The sequence below is a fragment of the Lagenorhynchus albirostris genome, chromosome 3, assembly GCF_949774975.1.
Source record: "Lagenorhynchus albirostris chromosome 3, mLagAlb1.1, whole genome shotgun sequence".
NCBI lineage: Eukaryota > Metazoa > Chordata > Mammalia > Artiodactyla > Delphinidae > Lagenorhynchus > Lagenorhynchus albirostris.
In genome coordinates, this window is record NC_083097.1 from 69,424,524 (window position 1) to 69,445,920 (window position 21,397).

General features: G+C 32.7%; 1 protein-coding gene across 2 annotated transcripts in view; it reads left to right on the forward strand.

Annotated features, from left to right (window-relative positions):
* Window positions 1-21,397, forward strand: part of RASA1 (RAS p21 protein activator 1) — a 109,124-nt gene that overhangs the window by 53,206 nt on the left and 34,521 nt on the right. For both annotated transcript variants that reach the window (XM_060143237.1, XM_060143238.1), the window contains exons 5-9: window positions 2,407-2,524; window positions 5,644-5,675; window positions 10,013-10,065; window positions 12,388-12,538; window positions 16,459-16,537. In XM_060143237.1, coding sequence (XP_059999220.1) covers window positions 2,407-2,524; window positions 5,644-5,675; window positions 10,013-10,065; window positions 12,388-12,538; window positions 16,459-16,537 — 433 coding nt within the window. The remainder of the gene's footprint in view (window positions 1-2,406; window positions 2,525-5,643; window positions 5,676-10,012; window positions 10,066-12,387; window positions 12,539-16,458; window positions 16,538-21,397) is intronic.

A 21,397-nucleotide genomic window follows, 5' to 3' on the forward strand; every position in this document is an offset into this window, starting at 1 on the left:
CAGTATTTGTTGCCAATGACAATTTGAGCTTTCGAGGAAAAATTAGTATTTTGGAGACCCTATATTTGCCATCAGGAGTTTGACAGCTTCCTAGATACTTAATGACTTTTCTGATGAAATGGTGCTGATATTGAAGAATGTGATGTTTTGATACTGTATAATGTGTTTATATCTGGATGATCTGCATAGCTCAGTGAACCAGTATTTTCTAAATGATCAGTGCATGATGTTACAAAATTATGGCTGGGTAAAAGATCCATTCACAGTGCAAAATAGACCAATAGAGGTTATTAGAATGGTACAGAAAGTTCATTGATACATAGTTTTAGATTCCACATTACAACCAACCTCCAAGAAAGTACCACTAGTCAAGTTTTGGGGTTAATGTAATAGAATATCTATAATTATCTGAGAGGCTATTAAAATACTCATCCCTTTCACAACTACATATTTGTATAAAGCCAGATTTTCCTCGTATACTTTAAGCAAAAAAACCATATAGCAACAGATTGAATAAAGAAATGGATATGAGAATCCAACAGTTCTCAGTTAAGCCAGACATGAGATTTGCAAAAATGCAAGGCAATAACATTCTTATTAAACTTGTAAAGATTATAATTATTTTTCATTTTGTATGTTACCATGTTAATAGGGTATATTATTATTTTAAAAGGAATTAATAAATATTTTTAAACATTTACATTTTAAATTCTAATATGGTAATTATCAATAGATATAATCCAAGTGAATAAATGAAAGCCTGTTAGGGTATCACTTTTTAAAACTGTGAAGGGGTCCTGAGAGACCTTCCAAAAATTGAGTACTTCTGATCTAGGAAGATGAAAATTTAAACAAGAATTAGAATGACAGAAATATGTATGAAGTTATGAGTCTTTTTAAATTTATATATACCTGAGAAGTGTTTTGTTTTTTTTAAAAGTAAAAACATCTGAAGATTAATGAGATTTAATAAAGCACTTTAACCTGTTTTGAGGAAAAATGCAAAATAATGCATAATTAATCTTAGGATTATGATGTTTCTACCAGTAAGCTTTTTATTTTTCATGTTTTTGTTTTTTGCATCATAAAAAGTTCGTAGTATAGAAACAAGTCAAAATTTAAAAAAAAAAATCTTAAGACTGCTTTTGACCAAAAATGAAACTTGTCATTTCTCATTTCTCTGACTTCTATTTTAATGTATTTATTTAGGTGGTTGGTTCCGGAAAGGAACAATTTATACTTGGCTAAGTGGTAATGTCTGCCCCCTTTCAGCTAGTGAAATACTGGTCATTGTTAAGAGTTGTAGAATCAAGGTAGAATGCAGTATTCTGTGCTTATTCAAAAAGAGTGCATCTGAAGCATCGTGTACAAGTTTTTATCCTTGAACTGGTCCAAGTAACAGTGAAGCTTCAGATATTTTAGAGAAAAACAAAGTTTTCAAAGGTATGAGAAGAGATTTACTTACTATAACTTTGGTTTGTGAATATTAAGACTTAAAGGAAAATTTATTTTAAAAATACATATATATTACAGATAGGGATATAGATACAGGGTCAATGGTAGCATCCAGTCAATCTTAAAACCTTAAGCACTCAAAGGCATTTGTTCAAGCCTAAAAGGAAAAGTTCAAGGAATTACTGATGGTTTTATATTGATGACATACATCAACAACTTTTTAATCCTGTGATTGTGTGGAGGTTGAAAACATCTAGATTCCAATGAAAAGAAACTAGATTGTGTATACATCCCTCCACTCAGGTATTGGTAACAGCAAAAACATGCATGCATTCTCATTACGTATACCCCTTGGTACCACTTTCGGAGAAAGAATGCTATGCTTGTTGGACCATGGATAGCTGAGTGAAGTAAATAAACCCTAATGTTTTTTATGAGAAAAATGTTACTCTCATAAGCATCTGTGTGATAAGGCTAATTATGCTTATTTAAAATAAACTTCTTTAAAGTAACCTTATCTTGTATATGTGGAATGAGTTAATATTTAGTTTATGTTTATAATTTTATGTCTAACCTATATCTGAAAGAGTAATAACATTGAAACTTAAATTTTAAAGTTCAGTTTTCTTGTAGTTACACCCCAAAGCCTGTAATATATGTATAATTACTGTTTACATAAATTCCAGTTTGAATCTCTAACAATAATCCAGTGATACAGATAGTATAGGTACCGTTATTAAACCCATTTTATGCATGTCGAAATTAAGATTCAGATAAGTGTCTTTTACATGTAGATGATGACAGAAACAGGACAAAAATCTAGAGTATTTGTCTTTAAGCCCTTGCATTTTCCAGTATCATATTATCTCTGTGAGGTGGTACATAATCAATTAAATTTCCATGTTTAAAAATTTTATTTAATTTTAATAACTTCATAATTGCTATTTTCAGTTTCTTAAAAGGAGATATGTTCATTGTTCATAACGAGTTAGAAGATGGATGGATGTGGGTTACAAATCTAAGAACAGATGAACAAGGTCTTATTGTTGAAGACCTAGTAGAAGAGGTGGTAAGTTTTGTTCTTTTCTTCTCCTTCTCAGAATTCTAAATACTTTTTAAATTTTGGAACTTGTCCATAATCAGGGAAATTAGCTATGGATATATTTCTTTTATGAAAAACCTCAATTCATAAGTACAAGTAATTTTTCATTAAAACGTATTTACTGTTGGTAATGCTATTTATTTGTAAATAGCGCAACCAAGCTAGCATGTTTTAATCTGTGGTTGCCAATTTTCAGGATGTTTTCATGAGTTTCTAAGAATTAAAAATGTATTAACATGTGTGCTTATTTGTATCCCTTTTTGTCTTCTTGGTCTTCCTTATAAATGATGTTATGTCCAACTGATCATGGAATCTCAAATGGTTGCACGTTTGCTTTCAAACTCTTTATCTCCCAAATATATGTATAATTTTCTAGTAACCTTGGAAAAATGGAGTTATATTACACATATATTATCACATGGTTCTATATTTTGAATATTTCCCTTGTTTTCAATGTCATCACAAAATACATTATCAGTAGTCTTAGACACTGTATATAATCGTGTTTGTGCATTTTTAGATACAGATCAGCGTTCAAGCGGCATATGCATTTCAGATACAGTATTGAGTATCACTGAAACATATTAAACATTGTATTATAGTTTTGGAATTCACTCTCCTCTTTTGGATTTGTCCAGCAGGATGGAATGGTTGTCTGTTATTTTTTACAACCCTCAGAGTGACTGTTTTTAAATTATGCCTTGAACCTGGTAATATGCTGAAATGTGTGCTCTATTATTGTTCCAGGAGGACGGCAGTGGAGAATATTTTTCTTTGCTATTAATTCTCTTGTCTGCCTATTCTGGCAGCCAGATCTTGATATGTAGCAGTAAAACATACTGAGGAAAAGTGGGAGGAGTTGAGGAAATGGTATGATACGTTCCATACTCATAGTCACATAGTTACTTAGTGGAAGAGCTGGGATTAGAACTAATTCCTAGATTAGAATTCTGTACTCTACAGCAAGAGTGATATTTATTCTGTATGGACAGGAAGTGTTCAAACTGAAGAATCTTAACATCTACATTAGTTTTACTACAAAGTTTCTTAGTAGTATGTTGGATTTTCTTTCTGCTGTAACCCCCCTACTCCCATTATTCTGATTATTTAAAGGAATTGAGGTGTAGTTGAACTTTTCTCTCAAGCTCTTGGAACTCTGGGTCAAATTTAACAAGATAAATTTTAATAAGGATAAGTGAAAGTTATCCATTGAATATAGGGGAAAAAAGAAAACAAAAGCCCAGTTTAAGATAAGGAGACATGACCTAACATACAAGGAAAGAAAAAAAAAGGAGAACAAGTTAACAACTCAGTGTGAGTGAACAATGTGATGTGGCTGTTAAAAATGAATATGGTCATACTTTGAATTAGTAGTGGAATGGTTCCAGGTTAGAATTATAAACAGTTTTTACTTCAGTATTTAGAATAATTTTTCATAATGGTCTTCACTGAAACATAGTGAATCCTTGTAGATTGGAGAGCCATTTGGAGATTGTCTAGATTTCAGACATTTGGTTGCTGGATGGATTTAAGGAAGTTCCCACCCTGAAATTCTAATTTTCATTACTGTTCTCCAAGCATATTTGTGTACTATATTATGTCTTAATTCCAGAATGTAAGCTCTGTGAGGATTTTTGTCTCTGATTCAGTGTGTCCCTGTTGCCTAGAATAATGTCTGGCATTAGCAGACATTCAGTAAATGTTTGTTGAATGAATGGATGTCTCTATGCCTATTCTTTTCCCTCTTCCTTGACACTCCTGCCCTGCTAAACTGCTTTGTAAAATTTGATTCATCTATCAATTCGGCTCAGATGTTGCCCCTTTTTTTACACCCTTTCTTAGGCTAAGTTGTTTCCTCGTGTGTTTCCATAGCACCTTGTTAACTTTATAACCCATTACATTTAAAATTAATTTATTCTGTAAACCTCTTATATAGAGATTAACGCCTTTTGGGCAGGGATAATGCATTTTGTTTTTATGTAATTTGCTTTTAGCATTTTGTAATATAGAAGGCATTTAGCAAGTGTTTGATTTTAATTTGGTTAGATATTTGATATTTGAGTGAGGACCAAATTTAGAGAAGTAAATCCATGTGTACTTAGTTCATTTTTCTACCCTTTCCTTCGTTATTCAGTGGAAACTTGATGCCAGGTACTGTGCTGGGTACTAGGACTACAATTCAACAGATATTCAGTGAAAATTATGTGCCAAGCGTTGTGCTAGTGGTTGTGGTAGTCAGTGTTAACAAAAAATGGCTCAGGTCTTAAGATGCTTATAGCCATGATAATGGAATGAATATCACCTAGTATATCTTAAATAATGGCAATATTAAATAGAGTAGGGTAAAGTTCAAAAGATGAAAAAAGAAGGATGTCTTTTCTATTCAGAGTAAAACTTCATGTTTATGTTTTAGGGACTCAGTGTCTTACTGAGGAGGTAGTGTTTGAGATAGATCCTGCCTAGGTGGTTTAGATTTTAACTAACAGGTAGGAAGTAGTGAGTGGAAAGGACATTCTAAGTAAAAAAGAGCAAGCTACAGTGGTGGGAAAATGTAGATTAGCAAAGAAGTAGTTTATGAGTGACCGTGGTATAGATACCTAAAGAGAAATGGTAGTATGAGACAGGAAATGTAGACTTGAGTCATTTGGTAAAGAATTCTGGTTGTAAACTGAGGAGTTTGTGGGCAGTAGAGAGGTACTAAAGGTCTGGTTTTTAAAATTTGTTTATTTTTGTTTGGTTTGGTTTGGTGTTTCTTAATGCAGGGCAAAGTTGCAGTTGAAACTGATGAATCCAGATTGGAGTGGTGGGGTGGGATGGGGCACAGAGATAATTATACTAGTTGGCTGTTGTTAATAGTTTAAGAAAAGAGAGAAGGGCCTGGATTAGCATAATCACAACAAAGAGAGAAGAGGACTAAGGGGGAGAGTTTTGGAAAGACTTTTCATGAATAGAAACACCTTTTCTTGTATATACATAAATAAATATGAAGGTCAGGGTGTAGATATGTTTTAAGATAAGATTTTATTAATTTTAATTAAAATATATTAATAATTACATAAAAACTGTCTTAATGTCTTTCCCTTTAGGGCCGGGAAGAAGATCCACATGAAGGCAAAATGTAAGTCTGTGTTAACTATTAAAGGGGAAAAAAATATATTGTAAACTTACTAATTGGAAAACTTTGATCTAAAAATATTTTAAAAGAAAATTGATACTTCTTGAGCTGACTTAAACATTTTTTTTTATTTGGCTTGAGTTGATCTCTAACTATTTTCTTAAGGACCTAGTGATAATGAAGGTGGCTTATACCTACATATAACTCTTATATCACCAAACTAAAGACTTTTTGATAAACAGTATATTAATAACATTATGAATGTCATAATTCCTCCCATTTTTTTTGGTTTTCTTATTGATTTATTCATAGTGTTTCTTGTTTTTATTGCCATTATCTTTTATGTACTTTATGGTTCAGTTTTTGTTTTGTTTTTTTAAAGTCAGAGAGCTTTTCCCCCAAATTATGGTTCTTTACCATATTAATAAGATTCTGCAAGGACTTTATTTTCATAATTTTTTCAGGCTGATTTTAAGTATAAGGGCTAATTCAAAGACCAGGTATTACTACACCTACTACTTGGCACATTCTTATTTTATATTCCTACTGTTTGCTACATTTTTCTCTTATATTCCAGAAGTTATTAGTTGCTTTTATGGGAGATCACTCCACATGGTGTTTCAGCTTTGCTCTAATTTTATTAATGTCCTTGAAGATATTTTTTAGTGTCCTTCTCATCCCTCTTGATATTTATTTGTATATGTTTTCTTTTAAAGGGCTTAACTTCAAAAAAATTTTTTTTTCTTTTTCTTTTCTTTTTTAACATCTTTATTGGAGTATAATTGCTTTACAATGGTGTGTTAGTTTCTGCTGTATAACAAAGCAAATCAGCTATATGTATACATATATCCCCATATCCCTTCCCTCTTGCATCTCCCTCTCACCCTCCCTATCCCACCCCTCTAGATGGTCACAAAGCACCGAGCTGATCTCCCTGTGCTATGCAGCTGCTTCCCACTAGCTATCTATTTTACATTTGGTAGTGTATACATGTCAATGCTACTCTCTCACTTCGTCCCAGTTTACCCTTCCCCCTCCCCGTATCTAAAGGGCTTAACTCTTAATGCAAATTCTGTTTTACTCATATTATTTTAATAAACTGTTCATCTAATATGTTTTCAGTGGAATATTTTTTCTTTCCTTCCTGTCGGCAATTATGGATGGAATTTAAGGCTTGCCTCTCGAGTGTTTGCTTATTCTGAATTCTAACCATTAGAACATGAAAACAAACTGAATACTCCACTTTCAGTCATCTAATTTAGTTCCCACCCTTTCTTAAGTGGAACATATGAGATTTTCTGAGTTCATTTTCCTTATTGTTCTGTGCAGCTGCAAAGTAGGCTTCATCAGTGAGACTGTACTTTGTTGATAGTACTAGTTTGAAGTCTTCTCACTACCTATGTGAGGAGTTGCAAATTCTAATTAATGTTTGGAGGAGGCATACAGATAATGTAAGCAAATGAACTGGGTCAGGTGTATATATTCCCATTTTTCTCAAATTACAATAATCTTGATCTTTCTTATTTTCCCACTTTGATAGCGATCAAGGAACATGGAAATGTTTGGCTACTGTAAGAAAATAACACTGCAAGTGTGGTAGTAAATGGAAACTAACATTTACTGTTTGTATCACAGAAGACTGCAGGAAGTCAAAAACTAGACAGTGTTTGCTGGCAGTGAGGTGACCGGTCTAACTGATGTGTAAATGTGTGTGAGTCTAGTGTTATGAAAGCCTCCTGATTTTCAAGAGAAGCAAGAAATCTATATTTTTATCCCTATTTAAAATAATACCATAAATTCTTTTTAAAAAGAAAAGAAAAAAAAAGAGAGGTCAAATACCAATAAACATTTAACGCTATATCCAGTTTTCTTAAAAGTATAAATCCCAGTTTCACTGGGAAATCTTTTTTTAAAATTTAATACATTTGTGATCATTCCGTATTCTGAACTTTATAGTTTTCAACTTATTTGGTATTTAGCATAAGCTAAATTTGCATTGTTGGTTTATTTTATGTATTTGTCAGCTCCTTCTGATTTCTTAAGGTGTTGACTGGCAGTGAAGCATCCTCAGTAACATCCCCGAGTGCCTTTTCAGACTAAATAGATGGTATAATTTTAGCTGTGTTCCTTTTCAGCTCCATATTTCCATGACACAAGTACCAAGTCCTGCTGTTTTTATCTTCTAAAATATGTCTTGAATGTGTGCCTTCTTCTCAGTCTTAAGCAACCATATTCTAGTTCAGGCCCTTTTCATCTCGTACTAGGACTTTGATGTAGCAATAACCTCTAAGTTGGTCTTGCTTGACACTTTAGTCTCCTCAAATCCTTTCTTCTAACAGCTAGAATAATCTACCTAAAACATGTGTCTGACTGTATTACTTTCTCACTTAAAATTCTTGCCTGATTCTCTTTACCTTAGCAGAGTCTGAAAAGATCTGATCCAGCTCTTGTGTCCTTTATAAGCCCTATCTCTTGTCATTTCTAGTTTTATATTCTACTCTCCGGCTTGTAGATCTTCAAATGCTCAGTACTGTTTTTCTCCTTCGCTCAAGCTACTTCCTAGGCCAGAATTCCCCTCCATTGTGTTTGGTTAGTGCCTATTCTTACTTAGAGACTTAACCTATTTATCACTCTTCCCAAGAAGTCTTCTGTTATCTTCCCCCTTATACACCCTACAGGATTGGTTGCCCTTCTCTGTTATTCTAAAAATGCCCTCAGCATGTACCTATCACTGCGCTTTGTTATATTTTCTACATTCTTTTTATAGTTATACAGTATTTATGTTCCTTTTTCTTACTAGAATGGGGACTTCCTAAGGTCACAGTCTCATTTTTCTATTATTGATACAAACCATGTGCTTGAAATATACTCATTTTACATGTGGTAATAAATGCCTGAATGAGGAAACTCAGATCCAATCCTTTCAGAAAGCAGTATTGCCAATTTGTTCTCTAAACGCTATTTTTTGCCCCCTCCCCCTTTCAGATTCCCCTTTTCTCCTTTATTCTAGCTATAGAGAAATAAAGAATGGGCCTTCGAGGTCATCTAATCAACTGTCTACTAGAATATAGAAATGTTGTTTTAGCATTTGTAGTAAATGGTCATTTCAGCTGTGTTTGAACGCAGGATGGCACTTTACTGCCTTTTAAGGCAGCCTGGACTGCTCCAGTTATTGTATACTTGTTTTAAATGATTCATAATTAGCTTTATGAGCCTCAGGAAATCTGAATTAGTGAGTTAAGGGTTGGAATAAAGTTAAAGAGAGAAAGTAAAAGTTTAACATTTTATTCATGTGAAAATTTAAAAATTCAGTTATATTTTATACTCTGACCAGTAATAATATGGATAATTTAAAACAGTATGAACAGCCTCTAAACCTGTAACATTGGATTTTAGGGCATTTATATATTTTAGTCTTGTAGTATTTTTACTTTCCAACTTGTTCTTTAAGCCACAATTAAAAATAATTATAGACCCTAAGAATATATGGCAAAGTGGTAGAGAGGTAATCTAGAGTTGTCAGCTTGGTATTAACATATAACACGTCTTAATCAGCAAGATAGATAATAGTCCTTCAGATGAGAGATTTTAAGTAATTACTAGTAATTAATTTTTTAAAACAGATACATCATTTTAAGGTAAATTATTTAAATACTTTAGTTATTATATGCAGTAGATTTTGACTATAATGCCTTTTATAATAATTTCTAAAGGCTTATTTAAAGTATGCAGAACATTAAATATTCTAGCAATCTGATATGATAGGCCATTAGCTCAAATAGAATTAGTAATACTAAGTCATTCTTTTCTTTCAGTTCTTGATGTTGGTATCTATTATTTCTCATCATTCAGTCTTATTTTCTGGCTTTCAGTAAAGTATGAATCAACCATGTTGATTTGAAGAGAGAACTTATAGAGAAATTCACTTTGAGAGAAGTATGAGAAAAATTAATCCACTAATTTTTTTTCCGGGCAGTTCTGGTAGGCTCTACCTCTACCACTCCCCCCTCCTAATAAAAAGAAAAAAGAATGCTAGCTATGATGTAAGCTTAACAATTTGTCATTATCAGAATTAAAATCATTGCTGTTTTTGTATTGGTAGTTAATATGGAAATTGTAGTTAATAATAGATAGTCCCTAATTTTTCTATATTTTGTTGAACTTAGGCATGTTTAGAAAGTGTAGTAACAATTGTAAAAGGAATGAGGTCATTTGATCAATTGCATTGCATTTATTTCATTATGTCAGCTTGAATTAAACTTGTGTTAGTTGTTTAGTTTTGATGGTATAACAGCAAAAAAGACTTTTGATTTACATATTTAATATATTCTTTTTTCAAGATGGTTCCATGGGAAAATTTCCAAACAAGAAGCTTATAATTTACTAATGACAGGTATTTATATATTCACTTTCCTTTTCTAATGTTGTTATTTTAAAAAGAATAAAAAAGTGAACCAACCATTTATCATGTATTTTGCCTTTAGCATTCATTTGATATTTATGTATATTGTAATTTCTTGCCCAGCATAGATAAATTGCTGTTCTTGGTTTTGGGTGTTCTTTAGTTGAAAACATGCAGTATAAAATTCAGTGCAGTGTGTTTTCCTTCTGCACCAGGCCCCTGTATTCTTCCTTAGAAGCAGTGCCAGATGAGTGTTTTTTCCAGAAGTTTCATGTCTGTCTTTCTTCCTCACCCCTACTTACCCCGCTACACATACCCCCCCACACGCTCTCACAGGAACATACAACACACTTTTTTCATGTTAAGATGTATTTTGGGAAATCATTCCGTATCTGCATATATAAATTTTCATTATTCTTTTTAATGACCATAAGCTTTCCATTGTACAAATACTATAATTTATTATCAGTCTCTTATAGAGGAATATCATGTTGTTTTCATTTTCTTGCTGTTCAGGTGCAGCAAATGTTCTTGCATTTATCTTTGTATACTTGTAGAATTATAAAATTGGGCCTTATTTAAAATATGTTGATTTTAACATTTCCTAAAACTGTGTGGTTACAGAGATATGCAAAATAAAAATTGAATTGTACTGTGGGTTTATTATTTAAAACAAAAACTATTTCATTATCACTTATCCTAACTAAAATTTAAGACTGAATTAATTTAGTTACCAAATATCTCTTCAGGAAACCGTACTTTAGAAGGATTTGAGAGAAGTTAATAAGTAATCTGTAATTTAGAAGTCTTAGTTCTTTAAAAATGACCAGAGTTCAATGTATATGATGAATAAACCACTGATCATTTAAAGATCTTATCTGAGTTACTGTTCAAGACATAAGTCATTGCCTTTAATGTAATTAATAGTTAGCTCTTTTGAAAGATGTATGGCAGTTTTAGGAAGTATTCAATTTTATTGTGGGGATATAGGTTAACAATTCATTAAAGAACATGGTAATTCTATATGGTAGTAACAGAGACCAAATGCTCAACCAAAATGACATGCTACCTGCTTTCAAAGTGGGACCAAAATATTTATTTTAGTGAATTTACTGAATTTTGAATATACACTTATGATTTTGAACTTGCACCACCAAATACCTGAGGCACTCAGTCTTGTTTTAGACATGTAAATTGAAAAAGAGCTAAACTTAATTTCCTTACGTTAGTTTTTATTTTCTTTCGGTCATGTGCTCTTTTAAGAGTCTGATGATTTTCTCCCAGGAAAAATAGGCACTAAAGCACATAAGCACTTGCATGCACAGTTTTGCAGTAATTCTTATTTTTTGTATTGAACATGAAATTACTTGGTAGTAAATGCCTTGGATAGATGATTGGAACTATTAGTAATTTACATAAAAATGACGTCTGATATTCTAAGTGTTCATTGTGCTTTCCTAAAAGCAATCAAGTTCTGATCTTTTCTGTCATTAGGACTTAAACAGAGAAAAGGTAAAAAAGTCACTGCCAATTGCAGATGTCAAAAAGACTTCTCTAAAATTAATATGAAAATATTTAATACATGATAATTTGCTTCTGTATGACTATTCAAGATCGTGCCTATTAAATGAAAAATAGTGCATGTGTATTGATTTTGATTAGGTACACAAATATTTCAGTTGTTTTGAATCTACTTTTGTAAGCTTTTGGTACTATTTTATTATAGTTATGACTTTTTAATGTTTAATCAGAAGCATTACTTAAGTACAGAGTGTTCTTAAATAAAATTCACTTTAACTTTTTTAGACTTTTCTTTTGCAAACAGAATGTAGTAGTTTTAGCCAGTAACCCCATCTGTGGTTAGAGTATTCTTTCCAAGTTATGACAGGTGTAGACTTATTAACCAGAAGTCAGTGCTGCACATTTCTGCCCTGTATTTTTATGTAATAAAGACAAGCAACATCATGGCTGGTTGTGCCTCATAAACCAGAAAATACAAAAAGAAATTGCCTTAAAATTATCTTTATTTTAAAAAAGTTTCAGGAATTCTCTGGTGGTCCAATGGTTAGGACTTGGCGCTTTCATTGCCCTGGCAATGAAATCTAGGTTCAGTCCCTGGTCGGGGAACTAAATCCTGCAAGCCGTGCAGTGCAGCCAAAAAAAAAAAAACCAAACCAAAACAATCAAAAGTTCCTGGTGAAAATTTTACATATGTTTTTGACTTTTGAATGTATTTTGTAATTGTACTACTTAACGCTTTTTCTTTTTTAATTTGATAATTAGGGAATAAAACTAACAGCTTAATTTTTATAGTTGGTCAAGTCTGCAGTTTTCTTGTGAGGCCATCAGATAATACTCCTGGTGACTATTCACTTTATTTTCGGACCAATGAAAATATTCAGCGATTTAAAATATGTCCAACACCAAACAATCAGTTTATGATGGGAGGTCGATATTATAACAGGTAAGTTGTGAGAAATTTTTAGTTTTACTTTTGGCAAGGAGAGTTGAAATCTTGATAATATAATATATCAGAATCAAAATTATATAAAAGTTTCTGACTTTGTAATATTTAAAATTATAAGACATTTAATATAATTTAGTAGTAGTCATATCCAAGAATTCTTTAGCTAGTGTCAAATGTGAATATAAATTAATAACTTTTTATTTCCTTCCAAAATTATGTAATTTTTTGATTAGTTATGCACAAGTTATTTGAAGCAAATTTGCTAAATCCATACATTATCTGTAGGACAGCAGAACATTTAATCTAAGAAAAAGAAAATATATTACCGTTTTTTATCAGTGAGACATTTTAATAGGTCACTCTTTAAGAACCTTTTTACCTGAGACTTATTAATAATGTTACCCCAAAATAATTGGGTTGTTCTCAAGTTGGTATTATTTGTAATTATTGGTTCCTACTTCTCACCTTTAAAATTCTTGGTAAACTCTTTGCTTGTCCCAAAACTCAGGTTGGACTTCATTCACTTGATAAGGAAAACCAGTTAATAGAAAAAAACATGATAGAATGTCAGCTGTTTTTTTTTCTGCATAATAGAAAGTAATCTTTCATTTTATTTCTGAGTGTAAACGTTTTCCCATTCCGGATAACTCTGGAGTAGAATGATTTTCCTCTTTTGGAGGCTAGTGTAAGCTAAAATGCCGGCATTTTCCTAGTTTAATGCCTTAAAATAAAACAGAGCAAAAAACCTAAAACAAGTTCTGTTGCTTGCCAGTTATTCAGTGGATAGTGAGTGATACGACATCAAATGGAAGATGAGTGTAGACGATTGGACCTTTTCACACACCTCATATATGAGCTGCTTGAACCCCTTCTAGCATTACAGTCTGATCTAGACATCCTCACTGAAAATCTAGCTAGGTGCAGTTTGAGCTATGAAGGTAAATTAAATTTTCCCATTGTCCAGGTTTCTAGGGGCATAGAATATATAAAACAATAAATTGAAAACATTCTTAACTGAATTGATAAATGTTTGCATGGAGTTTTTTTTAAGATAAAGTATTTTACATTAATTCTGGTGGAAGTTTGTTTTGCTTGATTTAAACTTCTTTACGATACACATTCTCTAAAGATGAAAATTCTTCCTACATAATGGAGGCAGCCTGTAAAATGTATAAAGGTAGTCTCTTTTGTTGATAAAGACCAGAATGAAACAGGAAGAAATACATATTTGAAGTATATTTCTTTCCAAATTATTAGTCTGCTTGCAAAATTATGATTTAAATTTTTTTCAAATATATGTTAATGTAGTGTCCGTGGTCATTCCCCCAAATTAGACTGTTTATTCCCCTTGTATATGTTCATCTTATAAAATTCAGGAGTATTGTTGTTGTTAGCTTTAATATTAAAAAAAATCATTTTTAAAGGAAAGCTGGAACTATGTGACCCTCATGCCTAGAAAATGGCAGTTTTTATAATTGTTTTGGAAATACATACTCCATTTCAGCATTAATGTCAGTAATGAAGTAATTTCTAAGAAGATACACCTTTATGATTATCACTTATTGTTTAGATATGGAAGTGTAAAGTTGGATTATCCAATAAATCTATGTAACAGACAAATTCTGCTGACCTGTCTCCACATTAACTCTACATTAGTCTTCAGGCAAAGAGAAGTAGCAGTTATGTCCGTTTCATTTAGAAACTACATTGTTGAGACATAACTTTAATATTCCTATATTTAAAATTTTAGAAAAGTAGGAGAGGCATTTAACAACAAATATAATTCAGTAAACATTTATTGAGTGATCTACTTTTTGAAGTGTATTATACAGATCTGTGCATATATAGTAAAGAAAAAAGATACTGTTCCTACGTTATTAGTGCTCAGATCTTCTAGAAAAGATGGTAAGCTGACTGATAAATTCAAGGATGTACAAATATGCATAGGAGAATCAGTGGGAAGAGAGTAGTTGAGATGGTGATTAAGAAGGGAGAGGGAAGATTTTGGTCAGACGTTTAAGATTACTAACATGTAGTGTTCAAGAAGAGAGAGAGTTATATTTATTAAAAAGTAAATTATTAAAATGAAAGTACAGGATATAGTATCTCTAGAAACTCACAGTTATTTTACAGGTTTATAGTTAACATGTTTTAATTTTCTGAGTTGTAAATCTGATTTCATGGCTAGAACTATGGAATGTCTACGAAATTTTTGTTTGTTGTGTCTCTCTTGACTGTTTCCTTAGGCATATCTGGGTAGACTATGAACTAAAGAGTAATTAAAAAAAAAAACTTCTTGGAAGTCCAGGTCATTGGTAAAAAATATATCTGATTGGTTGCCACATGCTTGTAAATTTGCTCCTGGACAGTCTGAACTGTATGTACTCCATGCAGTAGTATTCTGTTCTTTCAGCTCATGGTCAAGAATTATATCGTAACATTGAGGTGCTACACAGAATAGATTGCATTTACAGTTGTAGAGCCAGAGACCTTGGATATTTTCTCAGATTTGGTGCCTTTTGCTTTGAAACACATAGTCATCTCTGTTGTGGTACCTAGGTATCTTCAAATGTATTCTTTCTGATTTTCGTTTTTCTTTAGTGTTAACATTTTTCCTTTAAAAGCGTATAACCTTCTTTGTCCTTCTGTGATAATACCTTTTAACTTTTCTCATTCCCCTACCCCCTCCTGTTAAATGCTACATCTGGTATTTAGTTCATATTCATCCATAATTTTTTTATTAATCTTTCAAGTCTTCTATTTGCTTTTTAACATTATACTTTATTTATATTTAGTTTAAAATAATTTTGTAGTATAGCAGATATTTTATTATCAGAGATATATATGTGTGTGTATATATGTATATGTATCTCCAAAGATAAAAGACAACATATGTTCCAATTATTTTTTCAGTAGGAAGAACTGTGAAAAAAAATCAAGTGATAAATATATATCCAATTTTATATATATATAAATATATATATAAATATATATATAAATATATATGTGTGTGTGTATTCCAATTATTGGATCAGTAGGAAGAACATGAAAAAAACCAAGGGGTAAATTAATGAGATCTGTTTTGAGAAATGTTGCGTAGCTGTCGTTAAATACCAATTCCTCTAGTGTATTAAAGGACAGTTTAAAATTCTAGAATTTACATATTCAGGACAATAAAATGACAAACTGATCATGAGAAACATTTTATATTTAAAAAACTCATTATGTCATGTTAAAATTTGTGTTAAAATACATTATATAATGTTATTTTCAGTTTTGTTTTATTTGTAGTATTTCCCAAATATTAAGAATATTGTATAGCACTTTTTATCAAACTCATCAATAGGCCCTTCCTACTGTAGTGATAATCCTACATATAAGGTTAGCTCCTGGTCTTTCTGTCTCTTTCTTCCTTTTTTTTTTTTAAATTTGTTTCTGCTTTCACCTGCTATTTATGTCTCATGACCTAACTCCATCTGATTAATATAAAAGCAGAATATGTAAATGTTTTGATGATAAAAATTCTTGAAGTTTACCTGAATTCACTACTTGCTAAAAATAAATGCCGTTTGTCTGTCGGTTTTTCTTTCTCAGTCTCTCAGATACTTTTGTTTAAAAAAAAAAAAAAAAGACTTTTAATCATTTCCTCACGTATAGTGGTGCTTTGAGTACGTTGATGGAAAATTGAAATCTCTGACTCAAGTATTTCTGATCTGTAAACCAATAGTAGGAACATTCTTGTTTTTCTAAAGTAATGTGACTGTAATGATCATATAGTCTGTTAATGTATTCTGGTTATATACTTTGGAAAAGACTTGCAAATAGAGAATCCTTGCTAACAAGGTTTGGTGTATCTTTAAGATTTGCAATTTTTATGAGACAAATTATGTCAATGTTAGTAATTTTTATTTTAACAGCATTGGGGACATCATAGATCACTATCGAAAAGAACAAATTGTTGAAGGGTATTATCTTAAGGAACCTGTACCAATGCAGGTCAGTGTTGTTTTTCTTTTAACAATAATTAGCATTTTATTTTAAAATGCATTTTTGGTGATATGTTTATGCACACATCCATGCATTTGAAATTGGATAAAATTTAAAACTGCAGATTATACAGATTCTTTCAGAAAGTGAATACTTATAAGCGAATCTCTTAGTTTTTATTTATGTTGGTTCTAGATAATTATTAGGAAGTCCTTGGTGGCTTTTTGAGAATAGAAGCAGTGGTGGGGACAGAAGCCTAGTTGCACTGGGTCAAGGAGTGAGTTTGTTGGAGGCAAAAGTGGAGACAGCCAGGATAAATCACAGCCAGGCTTATCTAGGTGAGACTGGTAAGAAAAGAAAATAAATTAAAAAATGATAGCTAGAAGATGATGTAGGGCCAAAAGACCTTTAAACTTTTTATTTCTTTGTTTTATTTGCCTGTAGTTTTATGGTGAGAAATTTTTGAGCATGTCTCTGTACTCGGGAGGAGAGTGACAGTGGTGGGTGAGGGATGGGGTAATGGCAATACCCCACGTACAAGGTCCTAGGGAAGGCAAGAGTGGCTGAAGTCCAGAACATAAGAAGACAGGCCTTGAACAAGAGGGCCTGTTGAATACTAGTTGCTTAATGCATAGGGTGATTGATTAGCTTCTGTTTCTTGCCCATGATACTTCCTAAAGTGTGGTGGGAAAAGGTTGTAGCAGGGGTTAGAAAAAGGTACTTCAAAGGAGTGATTAAGAATTTTCCTATGTGGAAAATGGAGGTAGTGATATTCTAGGGACATAAAGAAAGATTGTGAGAGGTTTTGGGTACCCCACTAAACTTTCACAGTGATTTGTAGTGTCTCGAGCTTCTCAATATTTCTTCCTCCGAACAAGTTAGTTTCTGATGGTTATAGCCTACTATTCATTGCAGCTGCTGAAGGCCGGGGGGGGGCGTCATCATTATTCTGATGCTTAATATAAATTTAAGAATCATCATCTTGAAACATTTTAATGTATCTTGCTTCAGTTCCTCATGCTTTTCTGGTAGAATGTAAAGTTCAGGAGGGCAAGTGTTTTGTGTTGTATTCCTAGTGCCTAGAATAGTACTAGGCATTAGGTATTCAATCAATATTAATTGAATGAATAGCTCCTTTCCAACAGGAAGCACTCACTTCATCCTCTGAATTATCACTAATGTGTCTTATTGTGTTTGTTGCTGTCTCCATGTCAGTTTCTTCCTCTCTGCCTATCTAAATCCTGCAAGTTTAAGATCCATCTCAAGTTTTACTTCCTTGTTGACACCCTCCTAGTATCTGTAGTTAGCAATGATGTACCACTTTTGTTGGCAGTTCTGGCAGACTTTGACCAATTTTTTTTTAAAACCACATAGTGCGGTATGTGCTTTCTAGAAACCACAGCTTAGGATCTTTTTATTAGGAATCAGAGGTGCCTTTACCTACAAATGACAGATCCTGCCACTCAGTCCCATTGCTATATCCTTAAAATTCTGATTCACATTGGCTGTTTGAATTAATGATGATTTTAAATTGTTTCTAAGTCAACAAATTTTTTTAACAAATTTTATTTTATTGGCCCACAAGTTAAGTCATGCATTTTTCCCATCCTGAATTTATGCTTAGAATTTTCTAATTTAATTTTTTACAGTTGGAAAAATAGCATTTGACATCTAGTAAACTTAAACTTTATACTTATGTTATGAGATAGTTTTAAGAATTACTTCAAATATACAGTGAGCCTCATTCTTACTTGTGTTACTGTTTCATAACTGAACAAACCTCAGATTATTGTCATCTGCAAAAACGCCTATAATGCTTTGAATACTTCAGAAATAACAAATGCTGATTACAGAGCAATTTGATTACTTCACAAAAACCATTAAATGCTATTTGAAGTCAATTATTTTGGGCCTGGAGTAAAAGTAGGTTACAGTAGAAGTTTGAGAATCATAACACTTACCTATCCTTCCTAGCAGGATTCTAACTATTAGAGAACCCAAAGGCTAAAAATGTCCTTTTATTAATGTAAAAGTGATTAGCTAGCAGAATCATCTCATTCCCCCTGAGGTGATCCTGCATACTCCCACTCCAGGTAAGATGCTGGAAGAGAAAGAGCAGAGTCCCTAGCTAGGTGTGCTAACTTAGTGGAACTAACACTTCAGACGAATTACAGGAAAAGAAGGAGCCTTTTGAGACAATGCACCCCACACTAAAAATATTGATATCTAACATTTTTGGAGCACTATATTCTAGGCACTGTTTCTTATACGTATTAATTTCTTTAACTTTTTTTTTTTTTTTGCGGTACGCGGGCTTCTCACTGTTGTGGCCTCTCCCGTTGCGGAGCACAGGCTCCGGACGTGCAGGCTGAGCAGCCATGGCTCACGGGCCCAGCCGCTCCGTGGCATGTGGGATCTTCCCGGACCGGGGCACGAACCCGTGTCCCCTGCATCGGCAGGCGGACTCTCAACCACTGCGCCACCAGGGAAGCCCTAATTTATTTAACTTTTTAAACAATTTGATGAGGTTGATCCTGTATTTATGCCCATTTTACAGATAAGGAAACTGGAACCAGAGAGTAAATTACTTAAGGCATCAGGTCATCCTTGACTCTTCTTTTTCTCTCCTACACTCTGTATCCAAACTGTCAAGAACATCATGCTGTCTGCCTTCAAAATATATCTAGAATACAACCATCACCAGAATCTGGCTTCATCTCTCTGTTTCTACTTTTGCCCCCCCTTAACACTGCACTGCAGTCAGAGGGATCCATTTAAAATGTGTCAGACCATTGCACGCCTCTGTTTAACACTTACAGGTGTTCTACATTTCATTCAGAGTAAAAGCCAGAGTCCCTGCAGTGGCATGCAAAACCCTAGAGTGGTCCTCTGAATGCTTTCTACCATCCTCTCTCACTCGTCTCCACTCACGTTGGCTTCTCTGCTATTTTAAAAAATATGCCAGGATCTTGGCATTAGAATCTTTGTTCCAGCTGTTCACTCTGCTCAAAATGACTTTCCCTCAAATATCCACTCGCCTCACTCTGTTATTTCTTTCAAATTTGGCTCAGAAATCAGCTTCACAATTGAGACCTACTTGTACACATTATTTGTTGCTGCTACTTGCCCTACCCTGTAGAGCACTTACCACCTATTAACATACAATTTGCTTATTATGTTTATTACCTCTTTTCTTCATTGGTATATAAATTCCTTGGAGGTAAAGATATTTGATTTATTTACTGATGTATCTCAAGAACTAGAACAGTACCTGGCACTCAACAAACATTTATTGAATTAATTTATTAAATGAGTTTTCTTAGCCATTACGTGACAAAGGCAGGATTTACAACTGAGGTCTGGTTACAGGAGCCTGCACACCTAACCGCTATGCAAAAGCTTGCTTCAGTGGCTGTTAAACTCTCACCCGTCAGATTATCTACTTCCCTTGGGGAGTAATATATAAGACTTCCTTCTTCAGAACTGTGTACAAAGAGTAGGCTGAGAAGCCTTCCCTACTGTCATCCAGTAATTTACTAGAACTTGGACCGTGAGGTTGTGTCCTTGCCTGTAGTGTCTTCTAATGTAGGAGTTACAGATCAGTTGATCAGCCCCTATCTTAAAATAAGTAGGAAAGACTTATATAGATTATCTTGAAATCAGATATTTAAATCCAAATGTTAGTGTAGTAATATGTCTTAAATAAACTACAAATGTGCCCCATTCTGCACCTAACAGTAAATATTATCACTACTGTAATAAAGACTGGTAAGCACAAATCTATACAACTAGGGAGGTAGTCATCACTATTTATCATCTGGGTGCGATGTATGTTTTCAAATTTTTTATATTCTTAGTCATTTTCTGAATAATTTGTAGAAGTAAGAATAAAGGTTTAGTACAAAAAAACTTTATTAGAAAATTTAATAAGAATTTAAATGTAGCAAACCCCATTTTTATTCCATATTTCCTTGGTTATAAAGGGTTACATACTTGAAATAGAAGGCAGCTAACTGCTCATCCACTGTCATGCACGGACTTGGAACATATCCATCTTGTAAATCCAAATTTCAGATACATCTTTTATAAGTTCTTATGATTACTCTGGTTCTTCTTACGTTTTTACTGTCAAAATGCAGTACTGATTCCAGATTTTAAATATATTTCAACTGGGTTCTAGTTTATGATTCTTTCTTGCTCTTCTTGCATCATCAACTGCAATACTTTTGAAAACTTTGATGGTTCATAATTTTGTTGGATAGTACAGTCTTTATTGCTTCGTAAGTGTAATACATTTTTATGTTTATAAACATCAGAATGATCAATATGGTGAATTTTAAAATTTCTACATTATATGTTTCCTTCTAGTAACCTTTGTCCATTTATAAATCATATTGAGTAAATCTTGGTGCACAATCATAAAAATTTAAAGAATCCTCATTTCCTTTTAGGAAACAGGATAATCTAGATACTTGTTACAAGTTATTGCATGATGATGTCCTTCCTATTGAATCACTAACTAGATGAGAGCACTGTATTTCTTTTCCCCTAGAAATATATCATTCACTCAGCGATTCTTAGTTTGAGAAAAATCACCAAAGGAGATTACCATCTGAAGAATTATAATCTGAGATTTTGCTTATCAAAATCAATTTTATCATCACAATAGATCCCAGAGTCTTGCTGTTTCTTTGCATTTATCATCTGAGTCTTTTTATAATTGTCACACATCTTTCTTTGTCAATTTTTTTCTCTTTGCTGTTATGATCAGAAAATTAAGAATTCTGAATTTTCTTATGTGTTCAATGAAAACTAATAAAAATATAACAAAGATGGCCTTTTATACTTTTTTGAAAGATGCTACAATAG